Genomic DNA, 23,756 nt, shown 5'->3' with positions numbered 1-23,756 from the left:
GAGTAGTATTTAGATGCAACCTGGAAAATACATTGCTACTATTTGGCTATGTCTGGAAGAAATATGGGAAATGCATTATCAATATTTTATCAGAACTTACCTATAAACTATCATTTCTTTATTTTTTGTCACAAAATTCCACTGAATGCAAAATTAAAATCATCCCCATACCATTTCAAAAGATTTTTTAATAATAACATCATCACCATTCGAAAAAGATTTTCTAATAATAATTTGTACCATTATAAGTCATCACCACACCATTTCCTACTTATTTTGCAGGCATTTGACATTTACACGGAATCATATGTCTTCTAACATGATTAGACTTTGGTTTCAACATAATAAGTCATTAGAATAACAAGTTTTTATTGTGATAAGCATTATTTTTATTTATTTATTATAGAAGTCTTTCAAATGTCTCTCTATATAAAATAAGCAATAAATTTATGATACCAAATTCAAAATCTTTATGGTACAAGTTAAAAAATGGGAAGATGTTTGATTAGTAAACTAGAAGGTTTGATAATTGCAGTAGAAAATTTTGAGGCATTGGAAGAGACTAAAGAGGTATCTTATTTCAATTGCACTTTTATTGATCTTTTATGAGGTTCATATTGTGTGAATTTTTTTATTACGATTGTATTGTGTAATGTCTCATTAATTATCAATTTTTATTTTTATTATTTTTGTTTTATATGAAAGTTGATTGCTTGAAATGAAGGCTACACCCAAATTAGGGATAGAGGGGGTAGATGTGGGCAGATGTACTAACACTTGGTGGAGTTGAAAGAGAAAAAGTAGAAATGGATATGCGCAGGAGAGGGAGCGAAAGACAGGAAAATGGGTGGAGTTGAGAGATAAAATAAAAATGGATGTGCCCAAGAGAGGGAGAGAATGACAAAAAATGGATATGGACATGGGCGAATGGCGGAAGGATTTTTTGTGCAACAAACACGCGCAATGAGATTACCCGTTAAACACATAAGGGATTACACGTTGGGAGAATGGCAGACGATTGATAAGTTTATCTTCCAAATTTTATACAATTGGGATCAAGTTTGAGACAGTTTAAAAAAAATTGCCGTGTTCAAAATAGGCTATATACCTTCTCAGCCTCATGGGCGTAAAACTTCAATAAATGATCAAAGGAGGTATGATAATCCTAACTACCAAACTCCATAAAATTTAAATCAATTTAGGGCACTCACGTTAGTCAAATATCTAGCTAGCTGCCTAATCGTGGCAAAAGAAAGTGAAGACTGCCATGTTTTAGGAAATCACTAGCCAAACTGTGTAGAGAGTTTGTCCTTAACTGTAATGTCTGAAAAACAAATTTTAAAAGTTCAATTTTGTCTTGGAAAAATCTCTAAAATTCTCAAAAAAATCACTCCTAAGCATTTCTCATTATTTTGATGTGCTGTAGTGTCTCAAAAAATAATATAAAGGAAATTAGGATACTTCAGAAAAATAGTCGCGCACCGAACTTGACTAGTATCTTAAGTCACTTTCTCAAATTAACCCAACAAGACCCATAGCCACATAATATAGCATTGGTTCATGTTTGGCTTATCAAAGTCACTTAATAGGATGTATGGCTCCTGAGGATATAGTAGATTGTAGGTGTACTCTCAAACACATTCACTTTGCGAATGTATATATACATACAATGAGAAGTTGATTTGGCTCATGTCCTCTCAAAGCCTATCTTTCTCATGTATGGCTCACTAATTTTTACAAAAATACTTGAGCTAGAGAAATTCTCTTGATATGAAATCATACTCACCACAGTAACATGCCTTGGCTTTCATGATCATGATGCTGGCCTTGATCAAGGATAACCCTCTTTGGTTTAATTCACTTTACACTCAATCCTCATGATTCAGGGTTTTGTTACATAAGGACACCAACCCCAAAACCCATATCATGAAGATCTGCTGCTGATTCAATGTACTTGTACACTCCATGAAATAAGGCCCTAATATTAATTTTTTCGAGGTACTGTTGTTTTTTTTATGAGAGATTCAATTGAATGTGGATTGGAAACTAGGATGAACAATTGATTTTTCTAATGGGGACTTTATATTTTCTTTAAAATTATTAGTTAATTTTCCCATAAAAGATAATGTCCATTGAAATGGAGGGTTTAAATTAGATGATTTTGAGGTAACGGCAGATTCTAGGCATTTTGGAGCTTTAAATCTTTTTTGTTTAACAAAAGATTTCAGGTGTGAGAAAATGATTTGCAAGCTTTTTACGTCACGTTCATACATCATAAGTAGTTTTTGAGGTGGGTGGAGCACCAATTTGTTGTTACGGGCAAAGTTCATTATCATTTGTAGGGTTATGGAGAACTAGGAGTCCCATACACGACGATTCCGCCCAACATTGTGTACATAGTTGGCTAAACATGATAGAGATGCATATAACTATAAATCAAGTTAAATAAATAAGCAAAAACGAAAGGCAAGCCACAATGACACACTATTTACCTAGTTCACCCCTATAGGGCTACGTCTATGGCCTTAGCAAGTAGAAATCTATTTTCTCAATGAATTACAGTTTTGGGTTATAAGAGATATATATCTCTCTAAACATTTGGAAAAACCTCATTGATATTCTCCCCTAAACCCTCTCCCTACCGAACAATACCGTTAAGCAATATCTTTTTTTCGAACACAACATTGCTGCCAAAAAGATGAACTTGAGAGCAACCGAGAGACTCTTCTCTCTAGAAATAAAATTCTTATCATCTCCAAATCGTATGGGAATACTGCGTCTCTAGGAAGACATATATCTCTTTCTTGGAGACCCATCTCCTTTATGGTTATCCCTTCCCATAACCCCAAAAGGGGTGCGACTTAGAAAAATTAGTTTCATGACCTCTTTTATAGAGACTATGGCTTCTTTCTTACTCCTCAATAAAATCTATTTTCTTTTGACCATAATACCTTTAATCTTTTGAAGAACATATAGGTGTGGTGATTTTTTACTCTCATCAAACCCAACATTGTCTCCTATAAAACATAGGGAAGTGATAGCATGCACCCCAGGGGCACACCCATTGGTGCTACTCCCACCTTAATAACCATTTTGGAGAGGTACAAGGGATCCGTAAAAAAAAATTTAACATCCTCTAAATCATTCTTGACTAAATAATCCTAATGAGGAGCTCGGTAAAAACTTAAAATCCTCTTAGAACTTCCATCAATCCAAACGAAGACTTTCATTAGGGGATGGAAACTGCAGGTTCTTATCTTGTAGAATGCATGACTTCCTAAAGCCAATTTCCTCCAGTAGCACTTTCTATTACCAAACAAACGCGTTATAATAAATCGGAACTTCCAAATTCAGAGCTGGAACTTTCAGTTATCAAACATACCCTAAGAAACTAGAACTTCCAAATTTCAGAGCTGGAACTTCCAATTATCAAGCATGCTCTAAGAAAATTCCCGTGTTTCCCTTTTTTTATTAATTAGTAATTTTTATCTTAGCTAAAAAATTTCCACATCGTAATGCATTAGTATCTTACATACACAAATAGGACCCTGTTGTGACTGGCCATTTATTAAACGTTACATCCGCCTAGAGGTTGGTCCCCTCCACAATTCAAGGGCACGGCCATTATATCCCCCACTTAATGGAAAACGTTCTCAAAAATCTTAGTTTATGAGAGTTTTAAAAAAACAAAAAGACAACAAAAATAGCTGTTTCCAACTTATTTCGAAATAACCCCATGCTGATGGAATTATTGTAGGGTCCAAGTGGGCCCCTAAACCTAAAACCTCACTGCCCCGGTCCTCTCTCTCTCTCTCATGCATGGTCCATACGGGTGAAGGGCCGGCCTTGGACCTATGGCGACCCTTGTCCTTATAGGGCGGGCCTGGTCCTGTTAGGGTTGTACCTGGCCGGGCCAAAATAAATTAATAAAAAAACGAGGACCGAGCCAGGCAAGCCTTGCCCCTAACTTGGGCCTTGAGTCACATGGCCCAAACCTTACTTTTTTTTGGGGCCGGGCTGCCCAGCCTATTGCTAATCCAAACGGTCCATGGTAGAGGTGGCCGCTTAGAGATGCCGACATAGGTCGGCTTGACTTGTACAAGATGATGCCAAACCCCACTTTGATAATGTGCTGTCACTTACATTGCATTGCCAAAGGACTTGTACATTGCATTATCAAACGCACAAGGATGAAGTTTCTATAAGGCCTAGGTTTTAAAAAAACAAAATAAAGCCTCATCTCAAATTCAAGTTTGAAAAGTTCTTCCAGCAACGAAAATCTCTATGATAACTCTGAAATCAATTTCCAACATTGACAATAAAATTTGGAGCTAAAAAAAGTTGTACAGATCTTGTAGATATATGAACTGAATTATAGGATAGGATGTTACGACAGCCCTATCAAACCATTTTCCTTCTCGAAATTCCAACTTTCACAGCTCCATATGATCCAATCCAAGGGGTTGAAAAGTGCCAAAAGATAAAGTCTCTAGGCCACCTTTTGCCTCTTGATGGTCTTTGTGAGAAAAACCACCCTCCCCTCGCTTAAATTATTCTCCAACTTGCTAATATTTAAGATGGAATGCGTGGTTCCATGTCAACAGATGTCCTATTTATCTCATTATTATTTTGTTTATTACTGCTGATTCACCAGTCGGATATAAAGATGTTAGCCTCATCGTTTCAGCAGTCGTCCAATTGATTCTGATTCCTCAGCCTTCTTGAGAATGCTCAATAAGTACATGACAGGCAGTAGGGCCCTGCACAACTTATAATTCGATGCGGAAAATGGGTTGGGGTCGTGGTGGTAGCATTCTTGTTTTCATTTCTACTTACACCACCTCACTAACACTTTTAAAAAACTAAATCCTAAAACTATTTGAAATAACTGTAGGGGCATCTCTTCCCATCTGAATTACCAAAAAAAAAAAAACCAAAAAAATAGAAGTAAAAGTGAAAAGATTTCATGCTTACTCAGGGGCATACTATTTCTTTGCTCCCTAGGGTAAAACTGAAGCTCGAAATTTTTTTTTGGTTCCCTTAATTGCTCTTATGCTCAAACTTAATCCGTTGTTTATATGTGATAATCTGTGGGCGTCAAAACAAGGATAATCTCAGGAACTTTACACCATGAGTGGGTGTTGCAATCATTGATACCGATGCCTTAACAAAGCGAGTATGAGTAACAATCAAGGCATATCGATAAGGGTTGACCAGTCATAATTTGGTCAAGGCCAGTCGAGTCCGGGTTCTTGTCTACCCTAATCCTGACCCTCCTGGACACAAAATACATTTACAAATACAAAAATTACATTAACATTAGCTAGCTTTTTTGAAAATTTCTATAAAATGGTATGTGTAATTTTAGATTATTTAAAAAATCCAATCACTATTCAAAAAGTGAAAATAATCTTTTCAAATAGCACTTATGTATGTTACGCTCCGTGCATCTGCCCCTCAAAAGACCTTAAGAGGGTTTTTCAGTCTAAAATTTTAGGGATCACCTAAAAATCACTAGATAATTATTTTCAAAAGAAAAAAAATAGAGTTTTTAGTTTTTTTAGACATTATATTTTTCTAGTACATAGAGAGTTCAATGCAGAATTATTTTTTACTAAGGTTAGTCTATGAGTGGAGAGGTTACATCTCAAAATTTGGGGTTCTAAAATTACTCTCATATTGGAGCTTACCCGAGGGAGTAAATAGATAATATACTCATGAGGGACCATAAAATGTTTTGGCCTTTTTAAAATTGGAAATTAAGTTTTAGAGAGGTTTTAAGAATATACAAATACCCTTCCTACATATAAATGTCCTTTTTAAACACATAAGGTCGTTTTATAGTAAAAAAAGTAGAGTACAAATTTTAAGTTCATCATTAGTATGTTATATCTAAGTGTGCATGTGTATAAAGTTTATTTGGGTTTAGCAACCTTATTTGTGGAACTAAGATCGTAGGAATCCACACCATCTATTGTATTTAGATGATATAGATTTGACATCTATCTTGAAAGATATCCACTTTTTTAAATTGTCTTAAAAGATGTATCGAATTTATACTATCTAATTAAAACATACAATAATTGCACTTTACTTCTACCGGTAAAGTTGCCACCCTATGGAAACCACACGAGCACAAACACGGATACCTATACAATCCTATACAATGAGGCTATTTATTTTTAATATAAGAATGTCACAATCATGTTGCCCATTAAATATGAAATTGGGTGGTTGAGGGTATATCATTGAATGAGCATAAAGTCCAAATAAATTTTTTTTTAATGTTGTAACACGCTTCCAAACCTTGATTTTTACATCTGATGACTAAGAGTGATTGTGGCCTCATTGTGCAAAAAATGAATGTTCTTATAAAATATAAGCGTGTGGTTTTTATAAGGTTGCAACCTTAAATAATCCAATTAAGGTGCACTTCCAAATTTTATCATAACATGTTATTTTGTTATAAAATTTCTTAGTATTGTCTTAAAATATATTTTCATATCTAATTAGAAACTTTTAAACTCTAAAAATGGTAAAAATCAAGTAGATCTATAAACATATAAAAAATTTGAAATTGGACAGTTTAGAAAATGTGTTGCAAGATGTACTATTTTTTGGACTCAAAACTTCTTGTTTTTCATATTCATATATCTCAATGTCGAGATGATAAATTAGAGGTTTTTTTTCAACTTTAAAACAACCTTTCCGATAGATTTTTGACGTGCATCTGTAATTCTACATTTTAAGGTTGCAACCTTATATAAACTTTTTCCAAAATATAATCCTTATGTATATATGGGGAGTGATTTTATGCAACAATTTAATAGCAATATAAGGAAACAAACTTCAAAAATCATATTAAAGCCATTTGTTTGATCCCTTTTAAATATTCTTTTTTATTTGTTCTAATGAACAATCACACCAAAAAAAAAAACAGGCAAAATTTGAAAACACACTTAGAAAGTGTTTTTTAGCCATTAACATAAGCCGATCATTTTGGTGAGATATTTAAATCCTTAGAATGATTTTTTTTTTCTTTTTACAAAATTTGTAGATGACTTTATTATCATTAGATGAATAATAATAATAATAATGATAATTTTGAGTTTGTAAAGACCTAGATCTTGAAATCTACCAAATGGATGGTCTAGATTCATTATTGGATGGGGGCTCATTTTAACCATATTCAGGATGCAAATTAAATTTTTATATATAGGGATTGTATTGGGATGAAGAGGGGGTGTGTACCGTTTTTGTTGTTATACAAATGCCACAAATATGATTTTTTTGGATGTATAGTTTCATTATATTACAATAATATGGTGACATGAAATCAGTCCACTATGTATGTGTGTGTGTGTGTATATATATATATATATATATATATATATATATATATATATATATATATATATATATAAAGTAAAATAGTACCAAACACCTATAGGAAAAAATGAACAATGATTTCGCCTACTTTCATCACCGTCTAAAGTTCATCGCACGGTCACTATTGTCCAGTAGTATTTTATTTTCATTTCTTTTTTACAAATTGAAATGATCTGAAATTTGAAACGTGTGTTCATTAAAAATAAGTAAATCTATGAAAAAATATCAAAAAAAATATTTTACATGAAATAAATTGACCAAAATACCCCCCAAAAAGTTTCAGAGATATTTTGGTCAATTGTTTTTCGTGAATTATTATTTTTATATATTTTTATTAGGTGCGCATCACTAAGATATACACACTCTCTAAATTTTTAGTCATTCCAATTTGTAGAAAAAAAAATGAAAAATGAAACACTACCATACAATCATGACCGTGGGATGAACTTTGGACGGTGACGATGATAGGTGAAATCACTATTCATTTTTGCCTATAAGCATTGGGAAGATTTCTATATATATATATATATATATATATATATATATATATATATATATATATATATATATATATATATATATATATATATATATATATATATAGTGTATGTGTGTGTATGTGTGTGTGGATCAACTTTATACAATATATATGTATGCATGTATATGTATGTACGTATGTGTGAATCAACTTTATACTATACAAGTAAGGCACACCTTAAAAAAAACTAAAAAGGGTTATTTTGACACTGAAAAATTATCTAATCGCCATGTTGATCTCGAGATGTATAAATATGAAAAAAATTGAATTTTAAGTATTAAAAAAAAGTGCATCTTGCAACACTTTTTATATCCTATTTTTTAAAGATTTCCAATTATTTTATAGATTTGCTTGATCTATACTATTTTTAGAGCTTTTAATTTCTCAATTAGGTGTAAAAATAGATTCCAAGGCCACCGTAAGGATTTTTTACACTAAAATAGCCTCTTTTGAGGGGTTTCGAGGTGTAGCCTACCTTGATTATATAAGATTGACATCTTATAGAACTCTTTATATGTGTGTATGCGCGTGCATGGGTGTATGTATAAAATGCTTATATTATAAAAGTAAGGCACACATAAAAAACCCAGTGAAAAAGGTTATTTCAATTTTGATAAACCGTCCAAATAATCATCTCAACCTTGAGATATGTGAATACCAAAAAAAAAAAAAGAAAAGAGATTTTAATTCCTAACATTAGGGCATCTTCTAATTTATTATATGGATCATTCATATTCAAGATTTTCAAGATTTGGTCAAACTATACCATTTTTTAAGCTTTACATTTCATTGGTAGGAGGAGGAAGTCTATATTCAAGGTGTCGTAAGTTTTCAACACCGAAACTGCATCTGCACAAAGATTTAAAGGTGGGCCTTATTTTAATGTTGATGCTTTATCCCATATGTGCACATGGAAAAACCTACCATTAAGCAGTATCCTGACAGTGACATTAACTTTGCTTAGGCTCTTAGCCCTCTATTATTAATTGGACTGTTGAGAGTTTATTTCATCTTTATTTTTATTTTTTTTGCCATATCATTTTCAACTTCAAATTGGGGCATGTGTAGTTACCAACGGGGCACACTTACTCAAAATAAAAAAATTGTTATAATGAATTAAAATGACTAAATTACCAATAGAACTTGCAAGGTATTTCAACATTTTCATTTATTTTATAAATATTATATTTTTAAGTGATGAGTTGCAACCAGAACTACACTCACCCCAAATTTCAACTAAATTTATTTGAAAAAAAATTAAAATACATTATAAGAACTTTGTTATCTGATCAAGACAAGAGAGTTGAAAACATGGGAAAGGTTTCTATACTTCCCCAACAATATATAAGAGATATATTTTTCCCCCATCCAGTCGTCCAATTTAGATCAAGTGAGCCACTGACCGTTTGATCTAAATCTGATACCTCAAAGTATTTTATTTTTAGTTTTTGTCTACAAATTGTATGAACTTTGGTACGTGCTATCTTCTCAATGTGGCACACCTAAAGAAAATATTAAAAATAAATTTTCGATAAATATAACAATCAAAATACCCATTAAAAATTTTAGGGCTATTTTGATTATTTTATTTTATTTGATTGGGACTTTTTAATATATATTTTTACAAGTGCGAGTTTAAGAGATGAGTGGTCAGCTAAAATTTGGTATAAAAAAAAATTGTAGAAAAAAATTAAAAACAAAATAGTGTAAAGACATGACATTGTGATTGGGGCCATCCATTCAAAATGAACGGTTGGACAGGGGAAGTTTATAAGTTTTATACGATAGGAGAAGCATAGAAAGCTTGTCCTAAAAATATAGTATAAAATACTATTTACATTATGTTGCAATCTAGAATAATAGGCTAAAGGTTAGATGGTAAGGGAGGTGGGACGCTACAACATGACGTCATGAGTTGTATTTTTGCTACGAGTGGGGACCCGTTCTCCACTGAACTACCCTAAAAAGTAGTAGCAGAAGTATGGTACACCAAAATTGGGTCCTCATCATTTATTTGTATACTTAACCGTAACATTCATCAAATTTAAAAGGGTGAGGTTTTTATAAGGTGCACTCCTTATATTGTAGAAGTAAGGTGAGCCTCTAAAATTTGTTTGGAGATGTAGTTTTAGTATCCGAAACCTTATGATGGCTCGAAAATATATTTTTATTACTAGTTATGAAATTTAAAATTTAAAAAATGGTATAGATAAGCATATCCATAAAACACTTGAAAATCTTGCAAATGGATGATCCAATTTTTAAGACTCGAATTTTTTCTTTCAATATCCACGCATCTCGAGGTCGAGATGATCGAGTACAGGATTCTCGAACACTAGAATACTCTCTTCTAGAGGATTTTTAAGATGCACCTTATTTTAATAGTATAAGGTGGCAACCTTATATAAACTTCGTCCAATTTGAAGTAGGCTTTTTTATTGGTTTTTGTCAATGGAATTGCCATTTCCTCCCATATTTTAAATGATTTGTCACGCTTGGATTTCTTATTTGGGAACGATGTGTGGGCTATGTGCAATTTGTGGATATCGCGTGTTGCAAAGGAACTAAAGTAGGATTATGTAGCTAGGTACTGTTGAAAAGTGGGCCCTTACCCTATTCCGCTAAGCATGTCAAGTGGCTCAAAGTTAGGTAGCGCACCATTGTTTCACTTAGATAAATACACAAACATTTAAGGATGCAGTTTTTATAGGGAATGGGCTTTATGAAAACAAAATAAAGCCTCACCCCGAATCTTCGTCCCGAAAGCACGTCGGGCATTAGAAATCTTCACGATAGCTCTAAATTTCTACCGCCAATTATGAAATTTGAAGCTAAAAAAAATGTACAGATCGCGTGGATCTGTGAACACTTTTTTATTTTTTTATGACGAAATGAACAGTTTAGATAATGCGTTGCAATGTACATTATTCTTAGTGGTTACGGACGCTAGAAGAGCAACTTTTAGTAAATTTTGAGATGAGGCTTTCCTTATTTTTATAGGGCTGCTGCCCCATCAAGACATTTTCCAACATTTAAACGAATGAATGCACCAAGAACAATTTACTTGTTTCCAAAACTGATTCTAAACCTAACAAAGTGGCGTATCTATGAGGGGTGGGGGCAGGAGTGTCACGCTTTGCCTGTCTTTTGAGTAACAAATGGTAGGAGATATAATACAAATCGATAACGACTATTTTTCTCATATCTTTTTTTATCAGGAAAGAACGAAAGAGAAACCCATGAAGGGCACGTACGGGTACTGTAGTCTATACTCTGGGCATTTTTATTACATAGGGCGGGCTGGCGAAAGAAACTGTCCCACTGTTTGCAAAACCGGTTGGGTTCAGGAACTTTAAAAAATAAAAATTCAAAAAATTATAAAAAATTTAAAATTTTATTTGTAATATTTTTATAATATTTTCTATTGTTATGAAAAAGACGGAGAAGTATTTTGGCTATAAATACTTAATTTTATATTTTGAAAAAATTAAAATTTTGTTTGTAATAATTTTATAATATTTTCTATTGTTTTGAAAAAGATTGGGAAATATTTTGGCTATAATACGTGTTTTTTATATTTTTCTTATTTTTTATATTATTTCTAAAATACCCCTGGGCAAAATTTGATTTTTCAAAACCTATTTGGTGATTACTTTTTAAATCTCATTTGGTTGCATTTTTTTTAATTGTATTTTAAACGTACTTTTCATATTTCTTTGCACTTTTATTTTTTTAATTTTTTTTTAACCTTTTTAGCCCGATCGGGAACTCCCTAGTTAGGGCCGTTTACTCGGGGCTACTTGGACCTGGCCATTCCCAAGCCGTGTTTTCTGACATTGATTGGGCCATTAAGGTGGCCTAAGGGAAAATGATGGCGAGCTCAAGGTAGGCCCGGGTAGGGTCATAACAAGGGCAACTTGACCTAGCTTTTTTTTTCCTTTTTTCGTTGTTTCGTTTGAGTCGACTAGGTCTCGCCCGGATTAAGGCCAGAACCATGGCTTCTTTAGCCAGATACAGGCCAGACCTAGCTTGAATTGACCCATAAGAGCTATCGCCGGGCTCGGGCCAAGGTGGCCCCGCCTGGACGTTGCTCTTAGATAGAGGTTTTTTGTCATTTAAATAAAAAGCGAGGATATTTTTGCATCACTCCAATTTTTTGTATGAAAACAAGAGCTTGGTGTTGTTTTGCTAAAGATTGTACGTAGTTGAACAAATTTTAATTATGGAATGATATGTTGTGATACTATTTATTTTTTATACAAGAAGGTCATAATTGGTACTAGCCATTAGATATTAGATTGGATTGGCTTGGGGTGTGTTACAAATTTTGAGAAATTTTTTTTTTGAACGTAGAGTCTAGTCAATAATATACTCACAACCATCCGATTTCAAATCTGATAGACAAAAGTGATTGTGACCTCATTGTATTAAAAATAAATGAGCTATTTATATACTTTCCCTTAAATTATTTTCTAAAATATGGAAATGCATATAACGAAACCATTTACTTTTGATATAAACTGCATACAATGAAACCATTTACTTTTGATATAAAATGCATACAACGAAACCATTTACTTTTGATATAAAGAGGCCATAATCAGCACTGATCGTTAGATTTGAAATTGGGTGGTTGAGGGTGAATTGTTGTTTGGCATAAAGTCCAAAATAAAATATTTCAAATGCTGGGACGCACTTTTAGGTATGCGTATGGTTTGCCCCAAACAATTAAAGTAAGGTGTACCTTCAAATAATATCGAAAGATATCGTTTCAATACCAATAATCTTTTTTGATGGCTTGAAAATTTATTTTTATCTCTAATTATAGAATTCAAAGCTTAAAATATATTGTATATCGAACAAATCTATAAATATTTTAAAATCTTGAAAATTGACAGTCTAGGTAATGCATTACAAGATGCACTATTTTCGAGATTTGAATATATATATTTTTTTAGGTTCATTATCTCAAGGTTGAGATAATCGGATTTGAGGGTTTTTCGGTATTGAAACAACCTTACCTAGTGAATTTTTGATATGCGCCTTGGTGTGATTGTTTAGGGCCTCGACCTTATATAAATTTTTTCTTTTATCTATTAAATTTCACATCCATTCACTAAAAAAAATGGTACCGTCTCATATAAAAAAATAAATGATCTCATACCATTCATTCCCTTCGTGGGTGCGGTTTGTATAGAGTCGATGCTCTAAACAATCAAAGTAAAGCGCACCCTCAAATAATTTCGAGAAATGCGTTTTCAATATTGGAAATCTTTGTGATAGCATTAAATATATTTTCATCTTTAATTATAAAATTTCAAGCTTAAAAAATAGTGTAGATGGAGCAGATATATGAAAGCTTAAAAATCTTGAAAATTGTCGATCCAAAAATGCATTATAAGATGTACTATTTTCAAAACTTGAAATCCATTTTTTTCTCATGTCTATGCATCTTGATATCGAGATGATCAATTTGAAGATATTTGTGCATCAAAACAACATCTTCTAGTGAACTCTTTAGGGTAGGCTTTAATTTGATTGTTTAGAGCCTCGACTTTATATAAATTTTTTCTTTCCTAAAATGTATGGAAAATTGTTTCATGCAAGCTGAAGTTATACGGTTCAAAAAGCGTAAACCATCCATCTTAAAAATAGATGCAAGTAAGTGTTCCATCTAAAAGCAAAAAAACTAAAAGTCCAAATGCTTTCTTACTAGAATTATCTTTTTAGTTTTTAAAAATTTATTTATTTATTCATAGTCATGGTCACCATGTTAGGGATTATACGGTATAAATTAAATCTTGAAATTCATCTCCAAAATAGATTTAAAAAGTGACCCATATTTATAGATATACGGGCCTCCATCTTAGAGTACTAACCCCAGTCCGAATGGTAGATTATGGAGAGAAAAAGACAAGGGTCTTTTTGACAATTGTAGGAAGGATAGGGCGCTTTGTTACGAGCGAGAGTGCGGGGCCCATGACGCAGCTCAGCCTTATCCAGCGGGCGTATGCGTCACACGTGTAATCCGGAATAGCAGCGATTGCACATCTGAACCTTTGATATTCCCAATGCCATCTCTCTCTCTCTCTTCCCACCTAAACTAATAAAATTGGGACTCTCTCTCTCTCTCTCTCCACCCAAGAAATGAAGAATCCAAGGAATTAGTCTCACTCTTTTCCTCGTACCATAGCCCCCTTCTCTCTCTCCTCTCTCATATAAATTGATTAAACCTCTTTCTCTCTCTCTCTCTCTCTCTCTCTCTCTCCCCTGCACATTCACATCCCCTCTGACTAGAAAAACCCACGTCTCTGTTGTCCCCGCCTCCCTCTCTCCCCCTTCTCTGTTTGCCCCCAAACCATCTCTCTCTCTTTCTCTCTCTACCCTGCTTCTCTCTCTTTCTCTCTCTACATATGTCAAATTAGCCCCTCTTCACTATTCGTCACAGGCCCTGTTCTCTATCCCCTCTCTCTCGCTATGAATTGACAACCCCACTTCCTTCTGATCTCTTTGCAGTACCAGACAAACACCCACCTGGGATACACCATCGCCATAAGCCATAAAACATAAAACAACGCCTCACAACCCTTTCTCTCTCTACATCACATCTCTCTCTCTCTCTCTCTTTCTCTGTATATCCCCAAGCTTTAATGGCTGAACACCTTACCAGAGAGCAGTACGTCTACCTGGCCAAGCTTGCAGAGCAGGCTGAGAGATACGAAGAAATGGTAAACTTCATGGAACAGGTGGTGAAGGCGGCTTCCTCTGACGAGCTCACTGTTGAGGAGCGAAACCTTCTCTCTGTTGCTTACAAGAATGTAATCGGCGCTCGGAGGGCCTCGTGGCGCATAGTTTCGTCGATTGAGCAGAAAGAAGAGAGCAGAAAGAATGAGGAGCACGTTGCTGTGGTTAAGAATTACAGGGCCAAGGTCGAGGCGGAGCTCTCTACTGTTTGCGCTGGGATCCTGAAGCTTCTTGATTCCCATCTGATCCCATCTGCTCATTCCAGTGAGTCTAAGGTCTTTTACCTCAAGATGAAAGGTGATTATCACAGGTATCTTGCTGAATTTAAGATTGGGGCCGAAAGAAAAGAAGCCGCTGAGGATACCATGCTTGCCTACAAGGCTGCTCAGGTTAGAAACCCTTCGGCTCTCTCTTCTTAGTCTAGGGAATGGCTTAATTTGAGCTTTTTTGTTTTGGTTTTGGTTTCTTTATCTCTCTTTTTTAGACTGGGGTGGTGCTGGTAACACGTTGTGTGTGTTTTCTTGATATTGGGTTTTTAATTGTTTTTGTTCTAATTTTCGGGGCTTTTGCAAGGATATTGCGGTTGCTGATCTGCCACCTACCCATCCCATACGACTCGGTCTGGCGCTCAATTTTTCAGTGTTCTACTATGAAATTTTGAACTCTTCAGAGAAAGCTTGCAGCATGGCTAAACAGGTAGCGTTTCTAGATTTCGTGAGTGTTTATTTCCTTTTCTTTTTTTTCTTTTTCAGTTCTAAATTGCGCTTCAGGGTGGCTTGTTTGGGTGCTGAATGTACAGGGATTTCTAAATTGCGCTTTAGGGTGAATGATTAGATTGCCATTTATCTGTACAGGGACTTCCATTCATCAATTTTACTTGTGATTTCAAATTTACTTTTTCTTTTTTCTTCCTTATGGGATGCCAGCAGTGCTATTATTGCTGTTCTCATGATTATCAAGTCTAAAAAGTTGCGGAATTCAAATTGCTTTCTTATAAGCATTATTACAGCATGTGGGCTTGTAAGTCCAAATTCAATGCTTTACATACTTAACATGATAAACCAGTCAATGGTCGATGATATTAGTCATGGCCTTTCAAAATTCAAACTGCCTAGAGTTTGATGCATGGCCTCATAAGCTGCACTGGTCTCGAATCAGTGCCATGTATTGGATATTATCTATATTTACTCAACTATTATGTCACCCTTTCGATTACTATTCACTTCTCTCGTCAGTGAGACTTCAGACACTTGGTTTTTATGAATGCAAATACTTTAAACACTATTTTAGCACCTGGATCAGGTTGCTGAATTGGCCTCCGGCTGGATCAATTTGGATCGGGCCGATTTTCCGGTTTGGGATTCGGTCCATAATTTTAATATTATTTTTATATTTAAAAATTTTAAAAGAAAAATAATAAAAAATAAAAAATAGGTGGGAACCTGATTGCCTAGTTCTTAGACTTTCCTAGTTCTTTGATAGAACTGGCGAGTGCCTATAAAACGGACCAATTCCTGGTTCTGTCATGGAACTGGGTCGGTCCCCACCAATGTCGATCCCAATGGGCAATTCCCGATTTGGATTGCCATTTTTTCGAAAATTGATTTTAAGTTTTTGGCTGTTTGGCTTGTGACAATTCTTTATGTTAAACGCTAACTTCATAGGAAATTAAAGCTTAGTTATTAGTAAAATGGACCTACTTTTTGAGTCACGTGAAATTCATGGGTAGAAATTCTGGACTAAGACTTTATCCTTCTAGGGAATTGTACTTACTATAAGCAACAATTTTGATTCTTCAGATTTTACTCGATAGTCCACATATTGTCTCAATTTCAGGCATTTATGTCTCATATCTCTGCAGCATCTGGCATTCTCTGTTTGTTATTAGCATAACCTAGGGGCTTATCCTGCCCATGCCTAATGCTTAAACATATGGAGTTCAATGACTCATAATCCTGACGCTAGATTTTCTGGCAGGTGTAATTAACTACTGATTATAGATTGTTTTGTGTCCTCTTAGTGCATTATAGATGTCATAACAGCATGGTTTTCCGTGGCATCTGTTTATGGATCTATACAAAGGAGAATATGTGGTTTGAATAGTACAAATCCAAGAAACCATGATTAGAGTTGCTCATGATGGTCTAATATCCACTCCACCATTGGTGCATGTGCACACACACACACGTAGGCACGTAATGTGTCTGTGGATGTGTGTGCCTGCAAGCGTGCGTGCACACACTGATGCTCTAGACAATTCTAGTTTCTTCTAATTTCCTGTGTCAGCACTTCTACATACGACCTTCTGCGTGTGTGTGCATTAGAGAGAGAGAGAGACTTGGACACTCCTATTGTCTTCTAGTGTCGCATGCCAACATTTGTAGGCATAGCCCTGACACCTTGACTATATGTGTTGGGTGATTTCATGCTCTATTAGTGTTCATATGCAAAATTTGGCATAGAAAAATACAATTTCTACCTCGCTTCTTATGTAAACTCGTTGATTAGTAGTAGATTAGGGGTTTTGTCAAATTATGGACCATGAAGAAAAAAGACCCTATGGTCCTCTCGTAGGTGGTCTGCTGGCTGTGCCGGCTAAAATTTACTTAAAAATCAAAAAATAGAAATTCTAGAAATTTATAAGGAAGATGGGGGAATTTTAAAAAATTCTTTAGAAATAGAATAAAAAAATAAGATAAATAACAAAAATAAAAATATACAATGAGTGTGCACTCATTTTAGGCGAAGCCGGACCCACAGGCCTGGCACCCGGAGTTGACAGCCCTAATCGGAGTTTATCGGTTCGAGGTGGATGTTCCTGTTGTCGTTAAAGTGTTGAGCTAGAGATGCTTGATTAATTCGGATCAGAGCTTTATCGGTACGAGGGTGTTCCCGTTGTGTATCCAATGTTGAGAGAGAGTTGGTATGGGAAAGTTCGAGTTTGTGGGAGAGAATATAGTGAGTAAGAGAGAGAGTGAGGGAGCATGGAGAGGGTTGGTACGGTAGAGAGAGTTGGTAAATGTGGGAGAGTTGGGAAGAAAGTTAATGCCCTTTGAGACGTATAGGAGAGTTAGAGAGTTTTTCATAAGAGGGAGTGAGTGAATAAGTTGGAGAGTTAAAAGAGAATTAGTATGGGAGTGGTGAGAGAGAGGGTATGAGAGAGTAAGTGTGAAGGAGAGAGAGGGAGAGAGTTCGAATGAGTATGAGTATGCAGTGGGTAGGGAAAAGTGTAGCTATGGGAGAGAGAGAATTGGTGAGGGAGTTGAGAGATAGAGTGTTTGTCTTTTTTTGAGAGAGACAAAGAGAGATTCGTGGGGGTTCTCTGTGTAAGTTGGGGTGTTGAGAGAATTTAAGGGAAGTGGAGGAGAAATAATTATGATAAAGGGAGTAATGATGGGGTTTGAAAATGGTGATGGGTGGGTAATGATGAGTTTGAAAATGATGATGGGGGTCAGAGAGAGAAAGAGAGATTTGTAGGGGTTACGTCTATAAATGGGAGTGTTGAGAGAATTTTAGGAGAGGGTGTGGGGATTCTGTATGTAAGTAAGAGTTTTGAGAGAATTTAAGGAGATTGGAGGAGAAATAATGATGATAGAGGTAGTAATTATGGATTTTGAAAATGGTGATGGGGGAGTAATAACGAATCTGAAAATGGTGATGGGGTGGTAATAACGAGTCTGAAAATGATGGAGGTTTGAGAGAGAGAAATATTGGAGAGAATGTGAAGAAAAGAAAGAGAGAAAGGGGAAAATGGGGACCATATAGGAGAAAGAGAGGTGGGAGTATAATTGACAAGGAGAGATAGTGGGAGCCACATGAGAGGGAGAGATAGAGACAGAGAGATGGTGAGAAATGTTGGAGAGAGATGGAATGAGAAAGGGAAAAGCGGGGACCACATGGGAGAGAAAAGGTGAGAGAGAAGGGGGTGGAGCATGGAACATGGAATGAAGTAAGGAGTATGGAGTACCAAGGTGCATTAGGGTTGTATGATCCCTAGTGTGGATTTCATTAAGAAAGTGGGTTTATGTTAGGGCGAAAACTAGGATTTTGGCTGGAGAGGGTCTGAAGCCAGATTCTTAGGATTTACAGAATTTTTCAGGTTTTTGAAATTTTCTCAGCCAGAAGAGAGAAATGAGGTGTCTATAGTTGCCCCTCTTTGTCGCTCCTGTCTCACTTAGGCGGCACAAGACGAGTGGCAAAGTAGACACACGAGCCACATAATCAAAGCAGTACAAAGTTGAACAATAGGAATTTTTCAGAACAGAGTAGTCGCTTGAATATTTGATTGCAGTTGGCCAATGGCACCTATGGTCTACTGAACCTGGAGGTAAGGTTAGTCCATCAGTCAGGGTGTTCACTGAGAGCTCCATTTGTCGACGAACTTAAGTCGTGATTTGAAAGTGGATTTAGAAGGGAAAATGGAGGACTTTTTTGGTTAGAGTAAATGCCAAGTCGCCGTCTATTCCTTGATATTCCTGGGGACCGGGCTAGAGGCTGGTGTGTTTGGAAGATTAGAGTTTGAAGGTTAAGGTTGGAAGTGTTGGATGGAGAGGTTAAGGAAGGTGTGGTTCGGCCTCTTTCTCCTTCTCTCTCCCATGTGGTCCCCACTTTCCCCTTTCTCTCGGTCGTTGTCACTCTCTCCAATGTTTCTCACCATCTCTCTCTCTCTTTCTCCCCTGCTCATGTGGCCCCCAACTATCTCTCCTTTTCAATTACACTCCCACCTCTTACCTCTTTCTTTCCTATGCTGTTCCCATTTCCCCCTTTCTCTATTTCCTTCTCATTCTTTTCGTCTCTCTCTCTCATACACACACTCTCACACACAAACATCCATCACCATTTTCAGACTCATCATTACACTCCCATCACCATTTTCAAACTCCATTATTACTCCATCTATCATTATTATTTCTCCTCCACTCTCCTTAAATTCTCTCGACACTCCCACTTGCATGCACAACCCCCATGCCACTCTCCTTAAATTGTCTCAACACTCCCACTTACACATGTAACCCCCACGAATCTCTCTCTCTCTAACACCAATTACCTTTTTTAGACTCATCATTACCCCACATCATCATCAAACTCTTATCATTACTCACTCTATCATCATTATTTCTCCCCCACTCTCTTTAAATTCTCTCAACACTCCCACTTACACAGAGAACCCCCACGAATCTCTCTCTGTCTCTCCCTCAAAAAAGAAGAAGAAAGTAAACGCTCTCTCTCAACTCCCTCACTAATTCTCTTTTTCTCCCATAACCACACTCTTCCTTACCCACTGTATACTCATATACTCACTCGAACTCAGTCCTTACCTCATTCTCACTCCCTCTCTCTTCTTCATACTTATTCTTTCAACTTTGTCATACCCTCTCTCTCTCTCTCACCTCTCCCATACTAATTCTCTCTAAGTCTCCAAGTCACTCACTCCCTCTTATGAAAAACTCTCTTAACTCTCCTATACAAAACACATTCTCCCTCTCTCAAAAGGAATCAACTTTCTCCCAACTCTCTCACATTTACCAACTCTTCCGTACTAACCCTCTCTTTCATACCCTTTACATTCTCTCCCATGAACTCAAACTTTCCTATACCAACTCTCTCTCAACATCCAACGCACGACAATGGGAATGGTCTCCTCACACTGACAAAGCTTTGATCCGGGCCAATTGAGCGTGTCTGGCTCAACACTCCAATGAGAACTGGAACGGTCCCCTCATACCGGTAAAGATCTGATCTGGGTCAATTGAGTGTGTCTTGGTCAACACTCCAACGAGAACGAGAACGAGAACGGTCCCCTTGTACCGACAAAGCTATGATCCAGGCCAATCGAGCGTGTCTGGCTCAACACTCCAACAAGAACGGGGACGGTCCCCTCACACCAACAAACATTAGCCCGGGCTGTCAACCTTGGGTGTTGGTCCTGTGGGTCTGGCTTCTCCCAAAATAAGTGTACGCTCATTGTATTTAGTTATTTTTGTTATCTTATTTTGTTATTATATTTCTATAGCATTTTACGAAATTCCCCCATTTTTCTTATAATTTTTTTAATTTTTATTTTTTGGTTTTTAGGCGAACTTTAGTCAGTACGGCCGGTGAACCACCAAAGAGGGGGGGGGGCCATAATGTCTTTTTCTTTCATGGTCCATAATTTGATAGAACCTGTAATCAACTACTAATCAATGAGTTTACATGAGAAACGAGGCAGAGATTGTATTTTCTCTGCCAAAATTTCCCGTATAAACAATTAGTATGTGTCTACACTTCTATAGAAGACTCTTGTGTAATGTAATTACAACTAGTCTTATGGTTAGAATGAACTTTTAGGCTTTGACATTGTCTTGGGTTCAAATCTCCCAATGAACAAACCTTTTCTTTTATCTATATCTTTAATATGTAGCTTGCAGAAATCAAATGAGTTCACTCACGAGTTTTTGCTTGCAATAAGCAATTGAGTTCACTCACAAGTTTGAACCCTTAATGTTTTGAAGAGGTGCAGATTGGTCGAGCACCGCTAAAATGACATCTTTATGTGAATGATACGCATATATATTTCTTAAATGTAAATTAAAGTGTTCATTTAATGTAAAAAAGTAGTTCACTCCTGGCCGGTAGGGAATTGGACTACCCAGTCTGTTGCCAGGCCTAATATTTTAGCCAATGGGCACAACTTATAAAACATGCTAACGGACTGCCCATTTTTGTTATTGGTATGGAACTCAGAGTGATCTCCTATATAAGTGGTTTAGGGCATTGGTAAGAATGACAGATGGGATTTGTTCCTTTGTAATTGTGGTGCTTGTTTATTGAATCCTCTAGAATGGTGTACTTGACTGTACTTCTCACATTTTTACTTGTCTGCCAAATTCCGTCTCACCTATAGGCACAATGCACCCACCATGCACGTATTTTCTTTATATCATCCACTTGTGTAGAGTAATAGCCTCATGGTAGTGAAATTACTGTTTGTTCTGTTGTTAACTGCACCTTCCTTAAGACCATCTTGGAGATTTTTTGTATAAGGAAGTTATCTGATGTTTCTCTGTTATAGTTATTGTTTTCTAAGATGTCAAAATAGTAATTGTCATATTATGACTTTCACTTTCATAAATGGAAGGGACACATAATAACCATTTAAGTGTTACACATGTGATAGAATAATATGGAAGGAAAACCATTGTGATCTACTTATTTTGTTATTAATTCAAACTCACAATTAAAAAGCGCTAGTGTAAAAGAAATCAAGGACATTGGATTTAGAGAGATCCAACTTGAGCTCCCTGGACATGTGAAGTAAAAAAACTCGCAATATACTGACTTTTTCCAAAGTGCTCTACCCACATTGTTGAGAAGATGAAGGTAGGTTATCACAATGAAAATTATAACTAGCGTAGGTTAATTTAGAGATTATGACTTACATTGAACTCTTCAATATATTCCTCTGAAATTTGCTCTGAATGCCACTTCAGTAAGTCCATGGATGAGAAGGGTTTTGGCAGATTTTGGGGAAGACTCTTCACCTTAACTTTGAGATAATTTGGGAAAGATGAAAAAGGAATTAGATTTCATTTTCTACTGAACAGTTGGAAGAAGCATGAATTGAATGCTGTAATCCCCCTGAAGGTTAATCTATCCAATAATAGAACGAGCAAGGCTCATGTTGATGATAGTTCAGTGTGTACAAAAAAAATAGTTGGCTACATGTTTGGTCTTATGCAGTGTTTGATCATGGGATGTTAATGTACATGTGACTAGTAAAGAGATTTTGATAGCCTGGTCCTATTATGGCATCAAGCAATGATATTTACCACGGCCTCTCCTAATCTCTAGGGGGTGCTTTCTAATGGCCTATCCTATGATATTAAGCCAATCACCTTCCACAATCAGGGATGTGATTAAAAATAAAAGCAACCTTTAGTTTGCATCTTCCCTGGTATCATATGTGCACCTGTATCCACATCCATATGACAGATAGAACTAGATGACCAGTATATTCTTGCTTTAGAGAGATACCTGTCTGCCCTAGATGCTAAATATATAATGCATGTACGTCTCTCATCATACAATAATTTCATGTTTATTAGAAAGCAAATAGTCTCATTTGTACAATTTGAAATCAGATTTTTCCAACTCTCTTGGGGACCAAGAGAAATTTACAATATTGGTCAAATCTTCCTGATGACATACATTTTAGCTTGACAAAACCTACACATATCCCAAGACCAGTACGTAATATGCGAAATTAATTTAAAAGAAGGGTGTATCCTCTTTGGAGAAAAAAAAGAAACAATAAAAAAGGGTTTATCCTGTTTCTGCAAAAAAAAAAGGGTGTATCCTCTCTAAGAAGGAAAGAGAGATTTGATCTGATAGGTTCTTGCCTTGAGCTTGTTTATTGGGTCCCGTGTCGAGACTTAAAAGCATACTTGGGTTTGCCTCTTGACATACAAGTTACTTGAGTTGATTTGGGGTTAGATAGGGAGCAAACCATGAGGAAGGTGGTCCTGATGAACTTCATGGTCAATAGATTTGTTTCTCAAGTCAAAAGATTGATGTTATCGTTGCTTTTCTTTTTTTCATCTATCTCTATGTTTCAGTCAAATTCAAAAGACGAAAAAACAGAATTGCATTCAACCAGAAATAATGGAGAATGCAAGAAAAAGAAAACTGATGTTTCTATTGTTGCATGCTAGCAATTTTTCCAGAATTATTCACCTGTTTCGTTTGGTTTAGGAAAGTAGAAAGTTTTAATCATCATCATCATAGCCTTTTCCCAATTAATTGGAGTTAGCTACATGAATCCTGGTCCTCTATTTTGCTCTATTAAAAGGCATATCCTCAGTGAGGCCATTAGTCCGTATATCTTTTCGGACTACTTCCAACCACACCCTTTTGGGCCTACCCTTTACCCTTTTCAATCCTTCCACTTGAACTAACTTGCACTTCGTAACAGGTGCTGCACTGGGTCGATGCCACACATCGCCAGCCCACCTAACTCGCTCTCATCTTATCGTCTATTGATGCCACACCTAATTTTCCCCAATGGATATCTCTTTTTTCTTGCGGTATTGGAAAATTTTAATGA

The 23,756-nt window shown here is 35.9% G+C and overlaps 1 protein-coding gene across 1 annotated transcript in view; it reads left to right on the top strand.

Moving 5' to 3' along the window:
• Window positions 1-14,373: 14,373 nt before the first annotated feature.
• The window catches only part of LOC18431035 (14-3-3-like protein G-BOX factor 14 kappa), a 14,141-nt gene continuing 4,758 nt past the window's right edge, over window positions 14,374-23,756 (top strand). Inside the window, exons 1-2 of the mRNA XM_006841168.4 lie at window positions 14,374-15,060; window positions 15,245-15,367. Coding sequence (XP_006841231.1) covers window positions 14,578-15,060; window positions 15,245-15,367 — 606 coding nt within the window. The 5' untranslated portion in view covers window positions 14,374-14,577. The remainder of the gene's footprint in view (window positions 15,061-15,244; window positions 15,368-23,756) is intronic.

The sequence above is a fragment of the Amborella trichopoda genome, chromosome 4 (assembly GCF_054954075.1).
Source record: "Amborella trichopoda isolate Santa Cruz 75 chromosome 4, AtrichopodaSantaCruz75HAP2 v2.0, whole genome shotgun sequence".
Classification (NCBI taxonomy): domain Eukaryota; kingdom Viridiplantae; phylum Streptophyta; class Magnoliopsida; order Amborellales; family Amborellaceae; genus Amborella; species Amborella trichopoda.
This window is presented reverse-complemented; position numbering and strand designations above follow the sequence as displayed.